This window comes from Mytilus trossulus, chromosome 3 (genome assembly GCF_036588685.1).
Source record: "Mytilus trossulus isolate FHL-02 chromosome 3, PNRI_Mtr1.1.1.hap1, whole genome shotgun sequence".
Classification (NCBI taxonomy): Eukaryota; Metazoa; Mollusca; class Bivalvia; order Mytilida; family Mytilidae; genus Mytilus; species Mytilus trossulus.
In genome coordinates this window covers 58,058,371-58,075,262 of record NC_086375.1, presented here as the reverse complement: position 1 = coordinate 58,075,262, position 16,892 = coordinate 58,058,371, and the positions used below count along the sequence as shown (strand labels likewise).

General features: G+C 29.9%; 1 protein-coding gene across 5 annotated transcripts in view; it reads right to left on the bottom strand.

The window, feature by feature from the left end:
- LOC134711964 (sodium channel protein para-like) overlaps window positions 1-16,892 on the bottom strand; it is a 97,299-nt gene that overhangs the window by 10,292 nt on the left and 70,115 nt on the right. For all 5 annotated transcript variants that reach the window (XM_063573024.1, XM_063573022.1, XM_063573021.1 and 2 more), the window contains 12 exons: window positions 15,759-15,932; window positions 14,705-15,073; window positions 13,923-14,038; window positions 12,924-13,159; window positions 10,639-10,685; window positions 10,004-10,357; window positions 8,819-8,992; window positions 8,270-8,410; window positions 6,595-6,870; window positions 5,537-5,590; window positions 4,720-4,860; window positions 1,155-1,262 (listed from right to left, as the gene is read on the bottom strand). In XM_063573024.1, coding sequence (XP_063429094.1) covers window positions 1,155-1,262; window positions 4,720-4,860; window positions 5,537-5,590; window positions 6,595-6,870; window positions 8,270-8,410; window positions 8,819-8,992; window positions 10,004-10,357; window positions 10,639-10,685; window positions 12,924-13,159; window positions 13,923-14,038; window positions 14,705-15,073; window positions 15,759-15,932 — 2,190 coding nt within the window. The remainder of the gene's footprint in view (window positions 1-1,154; window positions 1,263-4,719; window positions 4,861-5,536; window positions 5,591-6,594; window positions 6,871-8,269; window positions 8,411-8,818; window positions 8,993-10,003; window positions 10,358-10,638; window positions 10,686-12,923; window positions 13,160-13,922; window positions 14,039-14,704; window positions 15,074-15,758; window positions 15,933-16,892) is intronic.

Below are 16,892 nucleotides of genomic sequence, written 5' to 3'. Positions count from 1 at the left end.
TGTTAATAAGGTGGCCATAACCATATAAATGTGCTTGGTGCATATAAAAAGGAAAATCTATTGAAAACAACCAGACTTGGTTCATAAACAGGAGGATTATTTAATTATAAAGGAAAAGCATTCGCAGAAAGATGAGAACAAATAGATTTAGATTTTCATTTAAATTTTTACAATTATCAAAAGTTATTTTACTTTGAGTTTAATTTAACAGTTTTTAGCTTTTCTTAATATAAAAATGATATCAGTTCAATATACTTTGGACAACAAAAAATTTATACTAATTTTTTAATAAATCTTTTAACCCAGTTGAATTGTGAAATTGAATGCGTTCTTTGAAAAGATAAAAACATGTCAATTGATTTAAATTTAATAAAGGTTCAAATTCCCTTTAAATAATGGTTTGCATGCCGGTTTCATTCATTCTGGTTATTTTTTTTGTAAATTATCATTCAGTTGTTAGTGCGGGTTGAAAATGGGAGATACAAATTTTTTCTCAAAAATCATTCCAAGTTCTGGTGATTCAACAGTTAGAAAAACTAACGGTTGGCCGAGGAATTGATTTCTGGGGTGCCTTTGATGACATTCTCTTCATTGCCATGTAATACTTTTTCTGGTCATCAGTCATAAACATCTCTAGAGAACCTCCAGCCTGAAGTAAAGAAGTTAACATTGGATAATATGTGATGATGATAGTACCAAACCACAAACCAGCTTACTAATAATTGGACCATTCACTGATTTAAGTACAGTCTGAGCAGTAAACTCATTTTAGTATATGAAAACAATCATACTTATTGGTCAAATAAGAAATTGCAATAGCATATTTATAAAATATTGTTTTATAACATAAATATTTGCATCTGATTCTATACTTTATTCCATCAGTAAATGGTCCAGCACACAAAGAATGACCCCATTGAGCTTTACAAAGACTGAAGCCACAGGGTTAGAAGCAATTATCTACTCAGTTATTCCTTTTTCAATTGATAGGCTTAAATACATCAATGTATTTCAGTAATTTTTATATGAAATCAAACGATATTTAAAAGACATTTTACAATGTGCATTCAGACCAATCAAACAATGAAAGACGGAAAACCAAGTAGATAAGCCGAGAAAGCACTAATAGAGGGCAACACTCTTTTTACACTGACATCAGGTCTAGGAATAGACTTCTGTGGTGATTTGCTGGCCATTCTCTTCATTGCTTTGTAATACTTCTTCTGGTCCTCTGTCATAAACATTTCTAACGATCCTCCAGCCTATTAACAACATGCAATATACATACAATTGAAAAACAAAATGAAATACGTCTTAACATAAAAATAAATGTTTTTTTTTTATGAATGACTTAACATAATAAATTTCTGATGAAATGAAATAAAATAAAATATTGAGATGGAATAAAATAAATAGTAATAACTTATTTAAAGAAGGTGCCAATTCAACTTTCTTCCTTGGTTTGATTATTTTTAATTGATTATTAACAAAGAGTTATCATACTCCTATACAAATAAATAATGTTAAAGTGTTAATGAAATTGTACAACACATAAACGATTTGTGCTTTGTTTATTAATAACTACTATGTAAGGTGACAACCATAACCTGAACATTTTTAGTGAATGACAACAGTATGAAAAAGGTGTTTAATTAGCTGATTGGATTCCAATCTGTCAAATTGCATTGGACAAGATTTTTCATTTAACTATTTTATAATCCATTGAAAAAATTACTTTAGGCACCAATATCTACAAAATTCTTTGAAGCAGACTGCATTGCATTTTCTTATTATGTGTACATTTATGAGCACCAATAACACATTTTGCTTATATGAATGTTATGTCTAAAACTGCAACCCAATACCGTTGTTCAATACAGTGAAAATATGTTAGGGTCTTTTCAAATGTATGTTAGTATCTGATGTCACTAAGCGTGAACTCCATGTATATATTTATTTCTAAAGAAATTTCACTAGTTCAATGTGAATCTATCCTTAAGGTACAATGTAGCACTATTTTAAATAAAATGAATTAAATTAATTTCTCTTTGGTTACTGTGCTTATCCAGTAACCTTTGTGGTATCACAATAGCAATGGCTAAAACAGTTTACTAAATTGAAGTTTATTTCACAGCACTTACTTCATACTAAACCATTCACTTGAGCAATCTATTAAAATATTTTACCAGTTGATCAGTTTGGGGAAAAAGAATCCACACTGCAATTTGGTAAACTGTTAACTTGCTATTGTGATACAACAAGGGTTACTGGATAAGCACAGTAAATTTATCTTCAAAATATTTACTGGTGTTCTGTTTTAGCATAGTCCATCGTTAAGCTCCTCTCATCCAAAACGACGACAAGGTTCGTAAAAATCTTACGAAGTATTTTGAACGTACCAAACCATTTTGACAATGTTTTTAAACTGTTAACTGATATATGTAAAGAAGACTTTGGTAAACAGTAGTATAATGTCTTATTTAATATTATTTTTTTTCTAATATTTTTTTAACTTCAAATTATATCACCTGGAATGATTTAGTTAGAAAAGTTTCCATGTATTATTTGATAGTTGGATTTAATGAAAGAACATCAGTTATAATCTCACCTGATTTCATTTTATTTTTTAAATCAATTATTTTTAAATAAATATGCATTTTACATTTGTAATTCTTTTTATCACATTGGCAAATGTTTTTTTTTATGTATAAAATGTAAGGAACTATATTTTTTTCTATGCATTCACATTTTGTTTTAATCCGACGTCTGGAAATTGTCTACTGTTGTTCGAAATCAGAAGAATGAAAAAAAACACGTTTTTTTCCCCATGTGAAATTATCGGTTTTTATTTCACTGGGAAATTAATGTAATTCATTGCAACCAATGTAATAATTAAAGCTATCACTATGTTTGTATATGGTTTATTTGTAAATTTTGATTTTGACCGATAAAAATTATCCGAATCCTGATATAGATATAAGAATATGTGTATGAAGCTATAAAGTGCCCAAAAAATGACTAGTGTAAAACCATTCAAACCAGCGGTCAAATCTATATGTAAAAAAAAAACGAGAAACGAGAAACAGCATGTTAATATGAACTTTGCTTCCAAAACCAATTTACGTACCTGCAACTGAATAAAATAGGAAATTAAAACTGGTCACAAGTTATCAAAAATAAAATATATAGACTTAATTTGTCATCCGAAGCTACCTTTTTTTAAAAACATTTTAGGGATCAGAACACGTTTTATTTTGTTTACTCTAATTTTGTTCTAAAAATTAAATAATCTTTAACAGCTTTGCAACTTCTAATTTATTATCACCTTATTTGTTCAGATTCGACAAAAATAAAAATCAAATTAACAATGTGTAATTCATACATACGTAGATCTCCTTATAATACGATAAAAACAAAGTTTTTCCCCGGTGTGGGTTTTTTGTACTTAGATTAGTAATGAAAAAATGTCAAAATCATCAATTCGTATAGTCATATACAGTAAGACCATTACAACCGACTTTTTTTGATAATACATTGTATAACTATTTCTTTTGAATCTGAATCATATTTTCATTTTTTTAATTCAAAATATTCAATTACGGTCTTCTGATGAGAATTCTTCTCGAAGTTCGGTATTTTTGTTATTCTTCTTTTCAATGTTCAATTATGCTTTTAACAAACATGTTCAAAATTAAAAAATAAAACATGTACTCTTTTATTGGCCCATAATTTCATTGTATTCTAAACATCCTTTTTCGGGATACAAACATTTCAATAATAGTGCAAATGTAAAAAAAAAAGTATGATAAAACAATACTTGTACCTTCTCCTATAAGACAATGATTTATAAAACAAAATAATTGAATGTTAAATATGAAACAAAATATGAGCATGAGTGAAAAAGAATTGTGATGAAAGTTCAACCTTTCTATTAAGTATCAACGCGCATAAAGTTTAATCAATTTTTGTCCGCAATACATTTTGCAGATAAGCCCTGCTTAGTCCAGATTGACTATTTTATGAAGTTGCGATATATGTTGTTTCGTGAGAATCAAAACCTTGTCCTACGAAAATTAGCCGTATAAACCAACAACGAATCCTAAAAGCATATACTTTTTTCTTAATTTCGCTTGAAAATTAGTATTTTTTAAAGATTTTTTTTTATCTTGAAATGCATTATTCCAGTTGGTAAAAAGTGGCCATATATAAGAAAAGGTTATAATTGTGTTATGCCCAAACAAAAAGAAAAAAAAGTTAGAATAAAAACATGAGAAAAATCTCTTGCTCCTTCGACCTGTGTAACGGGAATATCGTCATAGGATTATCACAATAAAAATTTGTCTATCTAGGAAATCAATAGTTGTCGAAGGGTACAGGTGAACATTTTTAGACTAACTGCTATTTACATGGCAAACGAATAAATGCAATCAATGATAATATTTATGAATACATATAGAACCATAGAACAAAATTATCCTCTATGCTATGTCGAAATACATTTGGAAAACTTTACATTAGTTTTAAAATATATAGTTGGGTATGACTGAAATAATAATTTTGTTCAATCTTTCAGAAATTATTTTTCAAAATTATTAAATGGTACTGAAATAAATTGGGTGAACTGGGAAATAATTAAGCAGCAATATTTTGAATTGGCGTTTTTAGACAACTGAGTGTCTGTTTACAAATTATTATACTATTGGCGACATTCTATCATACCTTTTTCTTTTGCTGATTGAAATTCTCAATGATGACACCAATAAAGAGATTCAATGTGAAGAATGACCCAAAAATTATAAACAGGACAAAATACAGGTACATATAGACATTGATCTCAGTATCAGGTTGATAGCCGATTTCCTGAAAAAAATAAAATTGTCTTATCTATAATCAAGAAACAAATTTATAAAGATGGCTTCAAACTCCCAAAATAATTATGCAATACTAAAAATATTACTGCAAATCTGACAAAAACAAACCGTCGACAGATGATTATCCTTTGTATTATATCTGTCTCCTACATGTGTTACATAGAATTTCTTCCATTTCCGTTGAACAACCTATGGTTATAAAGAGCCTGATTGGCTTATTTGAATTTACGTGTTTTACTTTCGAAAACCAATAATACAAAGTTTTCATTTATAGGTGGTTGTATTGTAACGGGTCTTGTGATTATATTCCGATATCACAATTTAAAGAGTCGTTTTCTTTAAATATTTAAGTTCTGCTTGCCTGTACCAAAAAGAAACAAAATGACAGTCATCAGAAGTTGAAACATGGCAGAACTTAAAATAAAGATAAGTTGCGATGACAGCAGGTAAAAACAAAAGCTGACGAAGGAGGTCATCTAACGCCTGTTTTGAAAGAAATGTTGATTGCAGTCGATGACATCCTTGTATACAACTTTTTGTTAAAACACAATAACCTACGAATAAACTTGAAATGAAAATTTTCAGATTTTGAATTGGGCAATTGATTTGGAGGAATGTAAGTTATAAAAAGAATTATTGTATATTGTTCAAAACAATCAACTTACTGTTGGAGTATCTATGGCATTATCCATAATAAGTGTCCATCCTTTATATGTTGCCTGTCAAAAATGAAAGAATCATATTGAACAGTGTACGATACCACATGCGAAACATCAATAGAAATTCATCTACAAAGCCGTTACATCAATTCAAATCATTAAAGTTGCATAAACGAACTGGAATGGAAAATCAAATTACATTGGGAAAGTCTGTCTTATATGTTTCGTTTTTTCAATCTGAAAATATGTCGTAGTCACATTCCATTACTTTGTCATCCTTCAAACGAATCAACGAATACCACCCATTATATCATTTATACGAGCTTCCTGATTGATGCCATAAGTGTAGAATGATATCGATGTGTTCTTTTCTTTTTGTATGTTTTGTAGTCAACGCTGTTGTTTTATGTTGTTTATTCTTATTATGTTTTTTGTCTTTTTTTCTTATAATCTCTTATTACTCAATTTATTTCACTTGACTGGATGGAGTTTAATCGGTTCGCTCATAATAAACCCGTCCATCTATAGATAGGTATTTAAGTATAAACTCATCAATGAAGTGTCCAGTCATTCTTTTGTAAATTCCTTTGATGACACTGATAGGTGATTAGAAATCAGTTATATTTATAACGGCAATCATCCTTATCACACACATCTTCAAATAGACTGTCCTTATGCAAATTAAAACGGAAGCTCCGCCCGATCAGTTGAAATAACATTGGTAATACAGTATATTAAAATGTTTAAAAGATTTTGAAGTTGCTATCGAAGTCAATTTTGTAATGCTTAAGTTTTATTATTGTTTTTAATTAAATTTCGATATTACGAAATGCACTATTATGAAAATGAAAAATTTCTATAGTGGAGCTAAACCCGGCCAAGAAGTTCTATAAACCCCCGTCCCATATTTCTAAGTTTCTTTTGAATGTATCATTGTTTTTAATTTTTTTAATGAAAACTTTAATAATAATAATAATAATAATAATAATAATAATAATAATAATAATAATAATAATATTGAAAATCAGAGGACGAAAAATTATAAAAAAACCAAAAAAAATTACCACTTGAAACAATGCCAGATATGCATTATAAACAGTATCAAAATTGACATCTGGATTGACCCACTTGTAGCCAGTTTCATTCGCATTTTTAATACAATCATTATAATGAGCTACTATGTTCCGTGATACTCTGGTATCGTTTGCATCAACACAACTGTGAAATTTTCCATTAAAGAATTGGACACCAACTATTCCAAAGATCAGCCAGAAGACAAGACACACCAACAACACATTTGCAATGGATGGGATAGCTTTTATCAATGCATTCACCACGACCTGAAACAAAACAAAACAAAACATTACCAGATCGTTTTACAGATATAAAAAAGACACGAATACGATTAAAACAGCATTCAAATATATGTGTAACTTTTTATGTTTATAATTATATATCTGTTTTTTCTTTATTAGTACGTGGAATATATATTGTTGATTTTTTTTTGCAAACTTCATACTTTCTTACATGTTTGAAAAAAATCTTCGCTGACGGTAAAAGTCATTTTAACAAGCAACTGTTATTAGTGAATATAGTTCCGAAATATTAATTTCTCAAATGTTCCTTAATGATAACAAAATGGTTAAAAGAAATACTTCTTCGTTTTATGTGAGAAGACAAAGGTGAACTATATGATTTTACGTCACAGAGGGGAAAATTCCTCAGATCAATTCTTTGACAAATGTTAAGTAAAAATAAAGAAAAACACATACATGCATGTGCTGATAATATGCAAACCTTTTATTAAAGAACAAAAAGTCTATATTATATAAAAAATTAAGCTTTAAAAGACTAAGAGATAACCGGGGGGGGGGGGGGGGGTATAATTGCAAAGTATATTCAATATCCTGTCATTTGGAATCTTTACAGAAATTTAGAGATTTCCTGATATGCCAACAATATTTATACACAGACGTGTATACTATCAGATTCATATGAAAAATGTAGACGGAGTATTGTCATAAGTCTAAGTACGTTGAATTCTATTTAAAAAAATTACGTTTAATTTGTTATCTTAGTAGAAATTAACAAAAAAAAACAAGAAACATGACACTATTTAAACTTTCTTTTTATTTCAGTTAACGTGCTATAATAAATTCCATATCTACAAGTTTCGAAAAAGTAAACAAACTGATGAATAACGGAATGAAAACCTGCATTGCATTATACATATAAATACAAAAGTGCAGTCAATTTATATAAAGAACCCTTGGGTTGTATCCATGCGTACACAGCTATTTTGCATAGGTACTATTTCTGTACTATTTAGGTACTTGTATTTTACAGTACTTGAATAACCTAATTGTAAGAGATTTGAAATAGAAAAACTTTCAAAATGCTGAAAAAGTAACGGTAGTAACCGAAAATCTGTAGTACCTAAATTTCAAGTCAAATCAAGTACTGTAAAATACAGGTACCTAAATATTACAATAACTTTAAAGTAACAAAAATGTACTGAATATTAAAAGTGAATTTCCAGTACAAATGATTTTTAGTACAGAAATAGTACCTATGCAAAAGAAGCTGTGTAACATATATTAACTTACATTTATAAGTACCAAGATCTTACACGAACATTTTTTTTGTATAGACTGTTAAATATATGTAAAAACATGTACATATACTTTATAAAATGTATAATAAAACCATACGCAATTCTAATGAAAGCTATAATCATACCCGCATTCCTTCCCATCTAGACACAGCACGGAGTGGTCGCAACGCTCTTAATGTTCTCAGGGCCTTTAAAGAACCTACACCGTCACCTTTTTGTCCCGGCTCTTGTGGCAAGTTCTCAATAACTAACATAATGATAGATATCTATAAAGAAGTATACAAAATTATTTTCATTTACCTGTGTATAATATGACGCAAAAGGCGACTTTGGATTATCAAATATGTTAGCCTCGAGCATCACTAAAGGGACATTTATTGCCGATATGCGCATCTTGTGCATTAAAATAGTTACCGTGAATTTTATTTCCTTTACTGACTACTGCGTTCTCATAAACAAACATAAATAAATGTACTACTAAATAAGTTGTTATTAAAAACCCGTTATGAAGTTAATTAATTTAAAAGATAACACTATGTTCTCAAACATCATCGAGGAGAAAAAACAACTGCATAGAAAACAACCAATGTCCAAACTCGTTTTAAATGAAGTAGAACACATATGTATTAAAAGTGAATAGTATTCCGTTTCAAAGAAAAAGAGTGCATACTTACAGAAACAATAACAAAATCCAGCCAACACCAAGCATCTGTAAAGTATTTTTTATATCCAAATGCAACCCATTTTAGCAACATTTCTAATATAAAGATGACTGTGAAAAATTTGTCAAAGTAATTCAAAACTTCCTTCAGCACTGGACGTTCACGCAGATATACATCTTCAAGAGCCTGAAATAACGGATAAATAAAATTATTTTTCTTATAAAATTAGATTACTTAATGCATCTTCACTTTATAACGTTCAAAAGAATGCGTGCAAAAAGTGAAGGCGAGCCTACCATTCCAACTTATTTTCGATTCGTAGTACTTAGCTTGAATTATATTGTCCTGTTTGATCGCAAATTACTAATAATATATTGACATGTACTGTCGAAACAGTAATCGTACTATTGTAGAATTTCTTCATTGTTGTACATTTTTGTATTATGATACACAAGGAGAACAAAAGACCTTAATATTCTATTTTACACATTTGTCGAAATTTAATGAGGAAATTTATTGATACATGAAGTCATATGAATTTATTAAAACTTTTATCTTCATTTTTTTTTTACAATAGCTCAGAACATTGATACCGCAGTTTAATGTATATAGATGTTATTCGTCTTTTACACATGAAGAGCTGTATCTTTCTATGTTGCGATGCTACACTATTTAATTTGAAGATGCTACACTATTAAGTTTGGATATGCTACACTATTAAGGATGAAGATGCTACACTATTAAGGGTGAAGATGCTACACTATTAAGGGTGAAGGTTGGTACCTATCAAAACGTTTCAACCCGCTGCATTTGTTTGCACATGTCTTGAGTGTATCTGATGTTAAGTAGTTGTCGTTTGTTGTAGTGGTTCATAAATGTTTCTAGTAACTCGTTTTTTTTGTATAGACTAGACCGTTGGTTTGCTCGTTTGAATGGTTTAACACTAGTCATTTTTGTAGCCCTTTATACCTAGTTGTTCGGTGTGAGCCAATGATCCATGTTGAAGACCGTACTTTGACCTATAATGATTAACTTTTACAAATTATGACTTGGACTGAGAGTTGTCTCATTGACATTTCTACCACATCTTCTTATATAGTTTTTTAATTCTTTGAAATTTATTTGATTAAAATATATAAAATTCAGCATATGAAATAGAAAATGAATAAATCAAAACAAATCGACCATTTTACTTACCAAGGCTAAACTACTTGCAAGGATCATTGTTATGATGAATGTTTCAAAATACTTATGTTCCACCATAGCAAAAGCTTTACATCTAAGGGACCACCATTTCTTTCCAATTGTTGTGTGTTCACAACGAATACAACACGCACAATTCCTTCTAAAGATACTACAGAAACATTCATCTGGCTGGTTAGCAAAAACAGCCTCGACATCGTTTATCTCTGGTTCACCTGTTGCGTCTACTTTCTTTAAGCTTATCTTAGAGTCTTCGTCATCTGATGTTGAACTACTACTAAGACTTTTAGAATCATCTGAATGTTTACTTTTGATGGAAGAGGCTCGACTGGCAGATTTTGTTGAAGTCTATGGTATACAAAATACATATGAAAGTCAAAACACTATGAATGAATAAGAACATATAATACAATTGTAAACTGTATTGCAATATTCATCCTCAACAACAATTAAAAGACGTATTTTTAGGTTAAAAAATATTTTTTGTTATTTCAAATAATGAAAATAAAGAATAAAAAATAAAAAAATGTTCTATAAATTGCATTAAATGCAATTGATATTTTTTATCATTATATGCTCCTATTTTATTTAAATTGATTTGTATTTACATGATTATTGTGTATACTTACATTATCACCTTCAATGGTATCAGGAGTTCCGCCATTTATTATTTCAACTAAAAATAGTGATAGAAATGGCTATATTACTAGTTTTTTTATTTGAAATAGTCAATAACAAATAAACTCATCTTAGATACCAGGACTAAATGTTGTATATACGCCAGACGCGAATGAAACAATTACCAAAGAACATTGTATATTCGTATAAGTAATAAAAAATGTTTCTTATGTATAACAAACCCAACCTTATAAATTTATTTTAAATTCACAAACAAAGAAAATATCACCAGGTGAAATCGCATAAAATCGAAACGTAGCAAAACCGAATGTATCAACATGGCGAAACCAAATGTATCAAAATGGCAAATGTATCCTGTTATGTATGCCCTTTTTGGTCTTGAATGTTTGTCTCTAATATTTTATTAACTGTGCATTTTCGTTTAGATATCGCAGATCAAATTTTCGTTTATTATGTATTTATTTACGTTTTTTGATTGAGTTAAGTCTGCAAATTGATATTTTATCGTGTGTTTTTCTATGTTGTGATGTTATGCTATTGTTTCAGAAAATAGGAGAAGGTGTTGATCCCTTAAAACGTTTAATCTCGCTGCAAATGTTTGCACCTGTCCTAAGTCAGGAATGTGATGTACAGTAGTTGTCGTTTGTTTCTGTAATATATACGTGTTTCTCGTTTCTCGTTTTTTTTTATATAGATTAGATCGTTGGTTTTCCCGTTTGAATGGTTTTACGCTAGTAATTTTGGGGTCCGTTATATGTTGTTGTTCAGTGTGAGCAAGGGCTCCGTGTTGAAGGCCGTACATTGACCTATACTGGTTTACATTTTTTTAAATTGTAATTTGGATAGAGAGTTGTCTCATTGGCACTCACACCACATCTTCCTATATCTAACTACCTACCATGGAATGCAAGATTTGATTGATTAGATCAGACGTATTCCGTTAGTCGAATAAAGGCCGCCAAATTCAAAGAAAGAAACTTATATAAAAGTTGTACAATTATTTTCAATATGAAAAGAAACAAAATGAAACGTGGTTCCAGATGAAATCAGTGAAACTATATAATATTTCAAGCTAGAAAACACACTGGGCAGTAAAGTATTATGCGAGTGGACATTGCATATATATTTAATACGTTAAGATGTCTGACCAGTTGATCAGTCTGTTTTGATGATGTAAACTGCTATTTGGTTAGAATTTTGAATTAACTGCAATAGGTTGAGAGAAACACTTTAAATACAGTGAGTGTTATTAACAGTTTATTTTTATTTCAATGTTTAAATTTTACTCTAAATTTTAACCACATAAACAGATGATAAACAAATCATTGAGGCTTCATAAAATCCGGATAATTATCTCGAAGTATATGAACCGAATACGAATAAAGAATAACCATTAAACAAATGTGGATATGAGATCTTTCATTTCATTTCATTTCAATTTCTCAATATTTTACAATTTATACCACTGTCGCCAAAAATAAACCACATTTCTTATTCTTTTTTTCTTTTGAGGACGACTCGCGTGTCCGGCGTATACATTTGTAATTTTTATATTTATGTTTGACAGCAATATAAATTTATTCATAAAAGTAATTGGCAATGGGTTTTTTAACATTTGGGGAATCTTTTATGACAATTTTTTTTATATCTACTTTTCTGAATTAACACAGTTCAGTTTAATCTTTGATCTAGTAATGATTTAATGTTTTCGATTTAAATACAACAGGAAAAGAATGATCTTAAAGTTTAGATATATTTCAAGGGGATACGAAACTGGAAATACAAATATTGGTTAACCTTCATGGTGACATTCGAGTGTCTAAATCTCAATGTAGTAGTTTGTGGTCTATTTGTTTTCTATTCGATTTGTCTACGGTCATAGTCGTTTGTCTTTTTTCGACTTATTGTTCTATTTGATCCTTAGGTGCTTTCTCTGTTGTTTTCGATTATCTTATTTAGGTAAATCATTGGTTTGTTTTAGTTTATCTGATTTAGGTAAATCATTGGTTTGTTTTAGATTATCTGATTTAGGTAAATCATTGGTTTGTTTTAGATTATCTTATTTAGGTAAATCATTAGTTATGTCAACAGAGTTTCAATTTTGATATAAATATGAGTATGCACTTGAGTCGGTATTAGAACTGTTTAGTCTAGCCAAATAGGTCAATTTGAAGATGCAATCATATATAAAGACAGAGAGAGATAGTGCTGGTAAAAAAAGCTACAAAAGACAGATACAACGGAAGTGACGTAAGGAAGTGTGTTAGAGAATGACCTGTCACTGTGTCTTGTATTGTTAGTTTGGGATGGTCATCAAAGTTCTGAGGATCTATGGAACCATTAATACCAATGACTTGATGACCATCAACCATGCTGTCTTTTCCGTTCATATCAAAACGGGATACTTCTGGTGATGATGGCGGCAAGGCTGGAGGTTTAGGTTTTGTCACCAACCGACCTTTTATACTTTTTGCAATCACTATTGTTTTCACTTTAATCCATCTGAAAAACCTAAAGTAAACAAAAATTTAAGTAAAAAATTGTTTGGTACTTTTATTTATCAAGTATTTGTAAAAGAAACACGGGTAAATGCCAATTTTCACATTAACCCATAATGAGTCTGGTTAAGAGTCACAACAGTTGTAACTTATCTGTGATATAACTTGTTATGTAGTTTTTTGTATTGATTGCTGTGTGTTATACTTGCTCATTGTTGAAGTATATATGAAGCCGTTATTGTCTATATCGATTCACATTTTGTCACTTTAATCTGTAGTTAAACCTACGGTATATTTTTTGCTTATTGTAAAAGGCCACACGATTACCAGCAATTTTTTAAATATTTTGTTTCTATGGTAAGTCTCCTCCTTAATTTTATGTTTGTAAAACATCTTTTTATTATAATATAAAAAAATGCAGTATGCATAGTTGCAATAAGCAGTTCTAAACAAAGGGAAATGGTTTCGAGAGAATTATTAAAAAAAGCTTAAAAAGTTTCCTGACATTGATTTTAATTGACGATGGTCATGGAAACTATATACAAGCTCTGTTCGGAGATGACCATGCCACTATTTAAAATTAATTTTTAAAACAGAACAATAAGTTATTTTTATCACAAAAAGCTGTTATATTTTAGGGTTTCATTAAAGAAAATGGTAAATTTAATTAGATGTTATGTTGTGGTCTATGGTCGATGAACAAAAACTATCGTTTTCCTTGTAGATATACTGTTTGATAGAAAACAAAATGAGGTTTTCTCCACAATTGTACAAACCTTTCAAAACGACTTATTGCTTCTGCCAATTTGTTGGGTTCTGGTTCTGCTGTGCTTGGTTCTACGTTATCATTACTAAATGAGCTCAACAGCAAAGCAAGAAATAAATTCAATACCTAGAAAAAATGAATCATTGTATGTTTTACATTGATTTCGTAACATTAGAAATATATGGCATTTCTAGGATAAAAAGGATTTTAGAATATCAAAATAAATCAAAAAGTTTGTGTTTAATATTTAGGTCATACTTTAAACTTTTATGATTTTTTACTGTTAGAGGAAACATAAATAAAAACTTGTCATTTGTGTGCAGGTTTCAGAGGTATGTAAACAATTCATCACATTTCAAATATGTGCTAATATTTCGTTTCTAAACTTATAATCTTGGTACCTTTGATAACTACTTTAATGTAGTAAATTTATATCAGATGCGTGATGTTGGTACTATTGAATACAGGTTGATTACCTAAATTTTAATATCCTAAACCAATTCATTATTTCCCTTTTTTTCTAGTAAACAGCCATATTTTTTTTTATTTCTAAAAAAATCAGCCAATGGAATGCACTCAAACTCCTCCAGACCACCTGTGACCACTCTGGATTTAGAGGGGTTATTGTTTCTAAGTTTCAGCTTTTTATATTGTGTTTTGTGTACTATTTTAGTAGTAATTTTTATTTGTTTTTGGCGATGACAGTGTCAGTTGTTTTACGATTTATGACTTCGAATATCACTTTCGCCTTTCTTTGTGCAATATCAAATTAAATTACAATAAAGTACTCACCACAAGATTACCGATGGTAAACGTAAGTAGGAAAAAGGGAATACAAGGCCATCCTGCAACACGCTGACAACCCCACATTGATTCAATCCATTCTCCACATAAAACACGGAAAACAATCATAAAGGAATGCAAAAAGTCCATAAAATGCCATCTAGGTCTCTCTGAATCTCTTAAACTAGCAACGGTTTCATTTTGATTTCCATATCTTTCATAGCTCTGCCCAAACAGCTGCTGACCCATCACAGCAAATATAAATATCACTATTCCCAATACAAATACAAGATTTCCTAAAGCACCCATAGTTCTTGCCACTACACTTATCAACATGTTAAGAGTAGGCCAGGATTTCGCTAGTTTAAAAACACGAAGCTGCAAAGTGTAATAAGAGTAAATAAATGCATTTATCGTTCAAATCTTTCAATTTCTTTTTATAAGAAGTGTGTAAAAATTACAAAATTTCATTTCAATCTGAAATTATCATTTTTATATCAAAACAAAATTAAGAGTTATGTCATCTTGATATATTAGAAACTTTCACTCATAAACATTCTTATACAAGTTGCATTGTAAACAATGACTTACTAATGAAACTCTCGCTTAGGGTATTCGGTAAAAGGGCAACTGATGAGTTATAAATCAGAAAGGGTAATATACTATATAACATGCTGACACAAAATCTAAAAGACAATTGCCAAACAGTTTTTCATCATCATCTTTAGAATAAATACCCCTATGCTTGAGGAAACTTATCAGAATAAGTCTTAAATGGTTATTGTCAAATCCATTAAAATCGAATTTCACCTTAATGTCATACTCATAATCATTCATAAATTGTCGAAATTCGTGTAAATATTTTAGTAATGTCATAAAAGTAGGTATTCCAAACGATTATATGATGTCCAAATATCTGATCAACATTGCACGATATCAATATAAGTTATGTCAAGAGTGTGTTTGTGTGTCAATCATTGGACGGCATTGAGGTTATGTGTTATGTCGTCTTTTTTTTTCGACTAGATTTACCATTTACATTCAACACATATAAAATACATACCAATCTAAAACTTCTCAGTACAGATAAGCCTTTAACACCTTCAAGTGCCAACTCCACGAAACTCAAAATAACTATTACTATATCAAAGCAATTCCAGCGATCTTTGAGATATTCCATGGGGTTTAAGGCTATTATTTTTAGGAAGGCTTCAGCAGCAAATATTCCAGTGAATACCTATATCCGAACATAAATGATTTAAATAAACAATCTGTGAACTAAAACTGTATTTGTTTAAAAGATAACAATATTTTCAATATAACAAAAAATAACAATAAAACATTATAAAATCGTATGCGCAAACATCACTAGGTTATAAAAAAAATAAGTGCTGGTCAATATGTAGGGGATAGAATGGGGGATATTTCTTATACAAAATTCAAAAAGAGGCAACACGTTTTTTCCTACAAGGTATTCTTAATTTTAACGAACAGAGAAGGATATAGAATTGTTGGGCAAATAAAAGCAAAAGTGTTAATTCAAATAGTTGCATAATATCAAAGCCTGATGTACGCACGTTATACTTTAATATGATCATCCTCCTATTCCCAAATAAGAAAAACAATATTTAAGTTCCCTGAAAAATGCGTCGAACAGATTTATAAAGAAATTTAAATTCAAAAGGGCGATGGGTAAAAACTTAAGAACTTTACCGACGAATGACGATGTCCGTGGACAATTAAGTGACAACCCTTTCCCTGAAACTTTACAAAGATGAGGGACCACAATTTATATCGAGTTTTCAAAAGTAACAAAACTTTTCAAAAGTTACAATACCAGAAAATGACAAACCTGTTCTAGATTATCTTCTGATAATACTATAAGGTCAACAGTGAACGGGAGAGCTTTTTCGCTTTCCTTTTCCTGTGACATAATATGAAAAACCCAAAGCCTCATTTATCTGAAAAGTTAAGCCTTTTTCAACTGAATTTTATAGTTCGTTCTTATGTCGTACTGTTATACAACTGTCCCAGGTAAGGGGTAGGTTTTGGGATCCCGCTAACATATTTAACCCCGCCACATTATTTATGTATGTGCCTGTCCCAAGTAAGGAGCCTGTAATTCAGTGGTTGTCGTTTGTTTATGTGTTACATATTTGTTTTTCGTTCATTAATTTTTTTATATAAATAAGGCCGT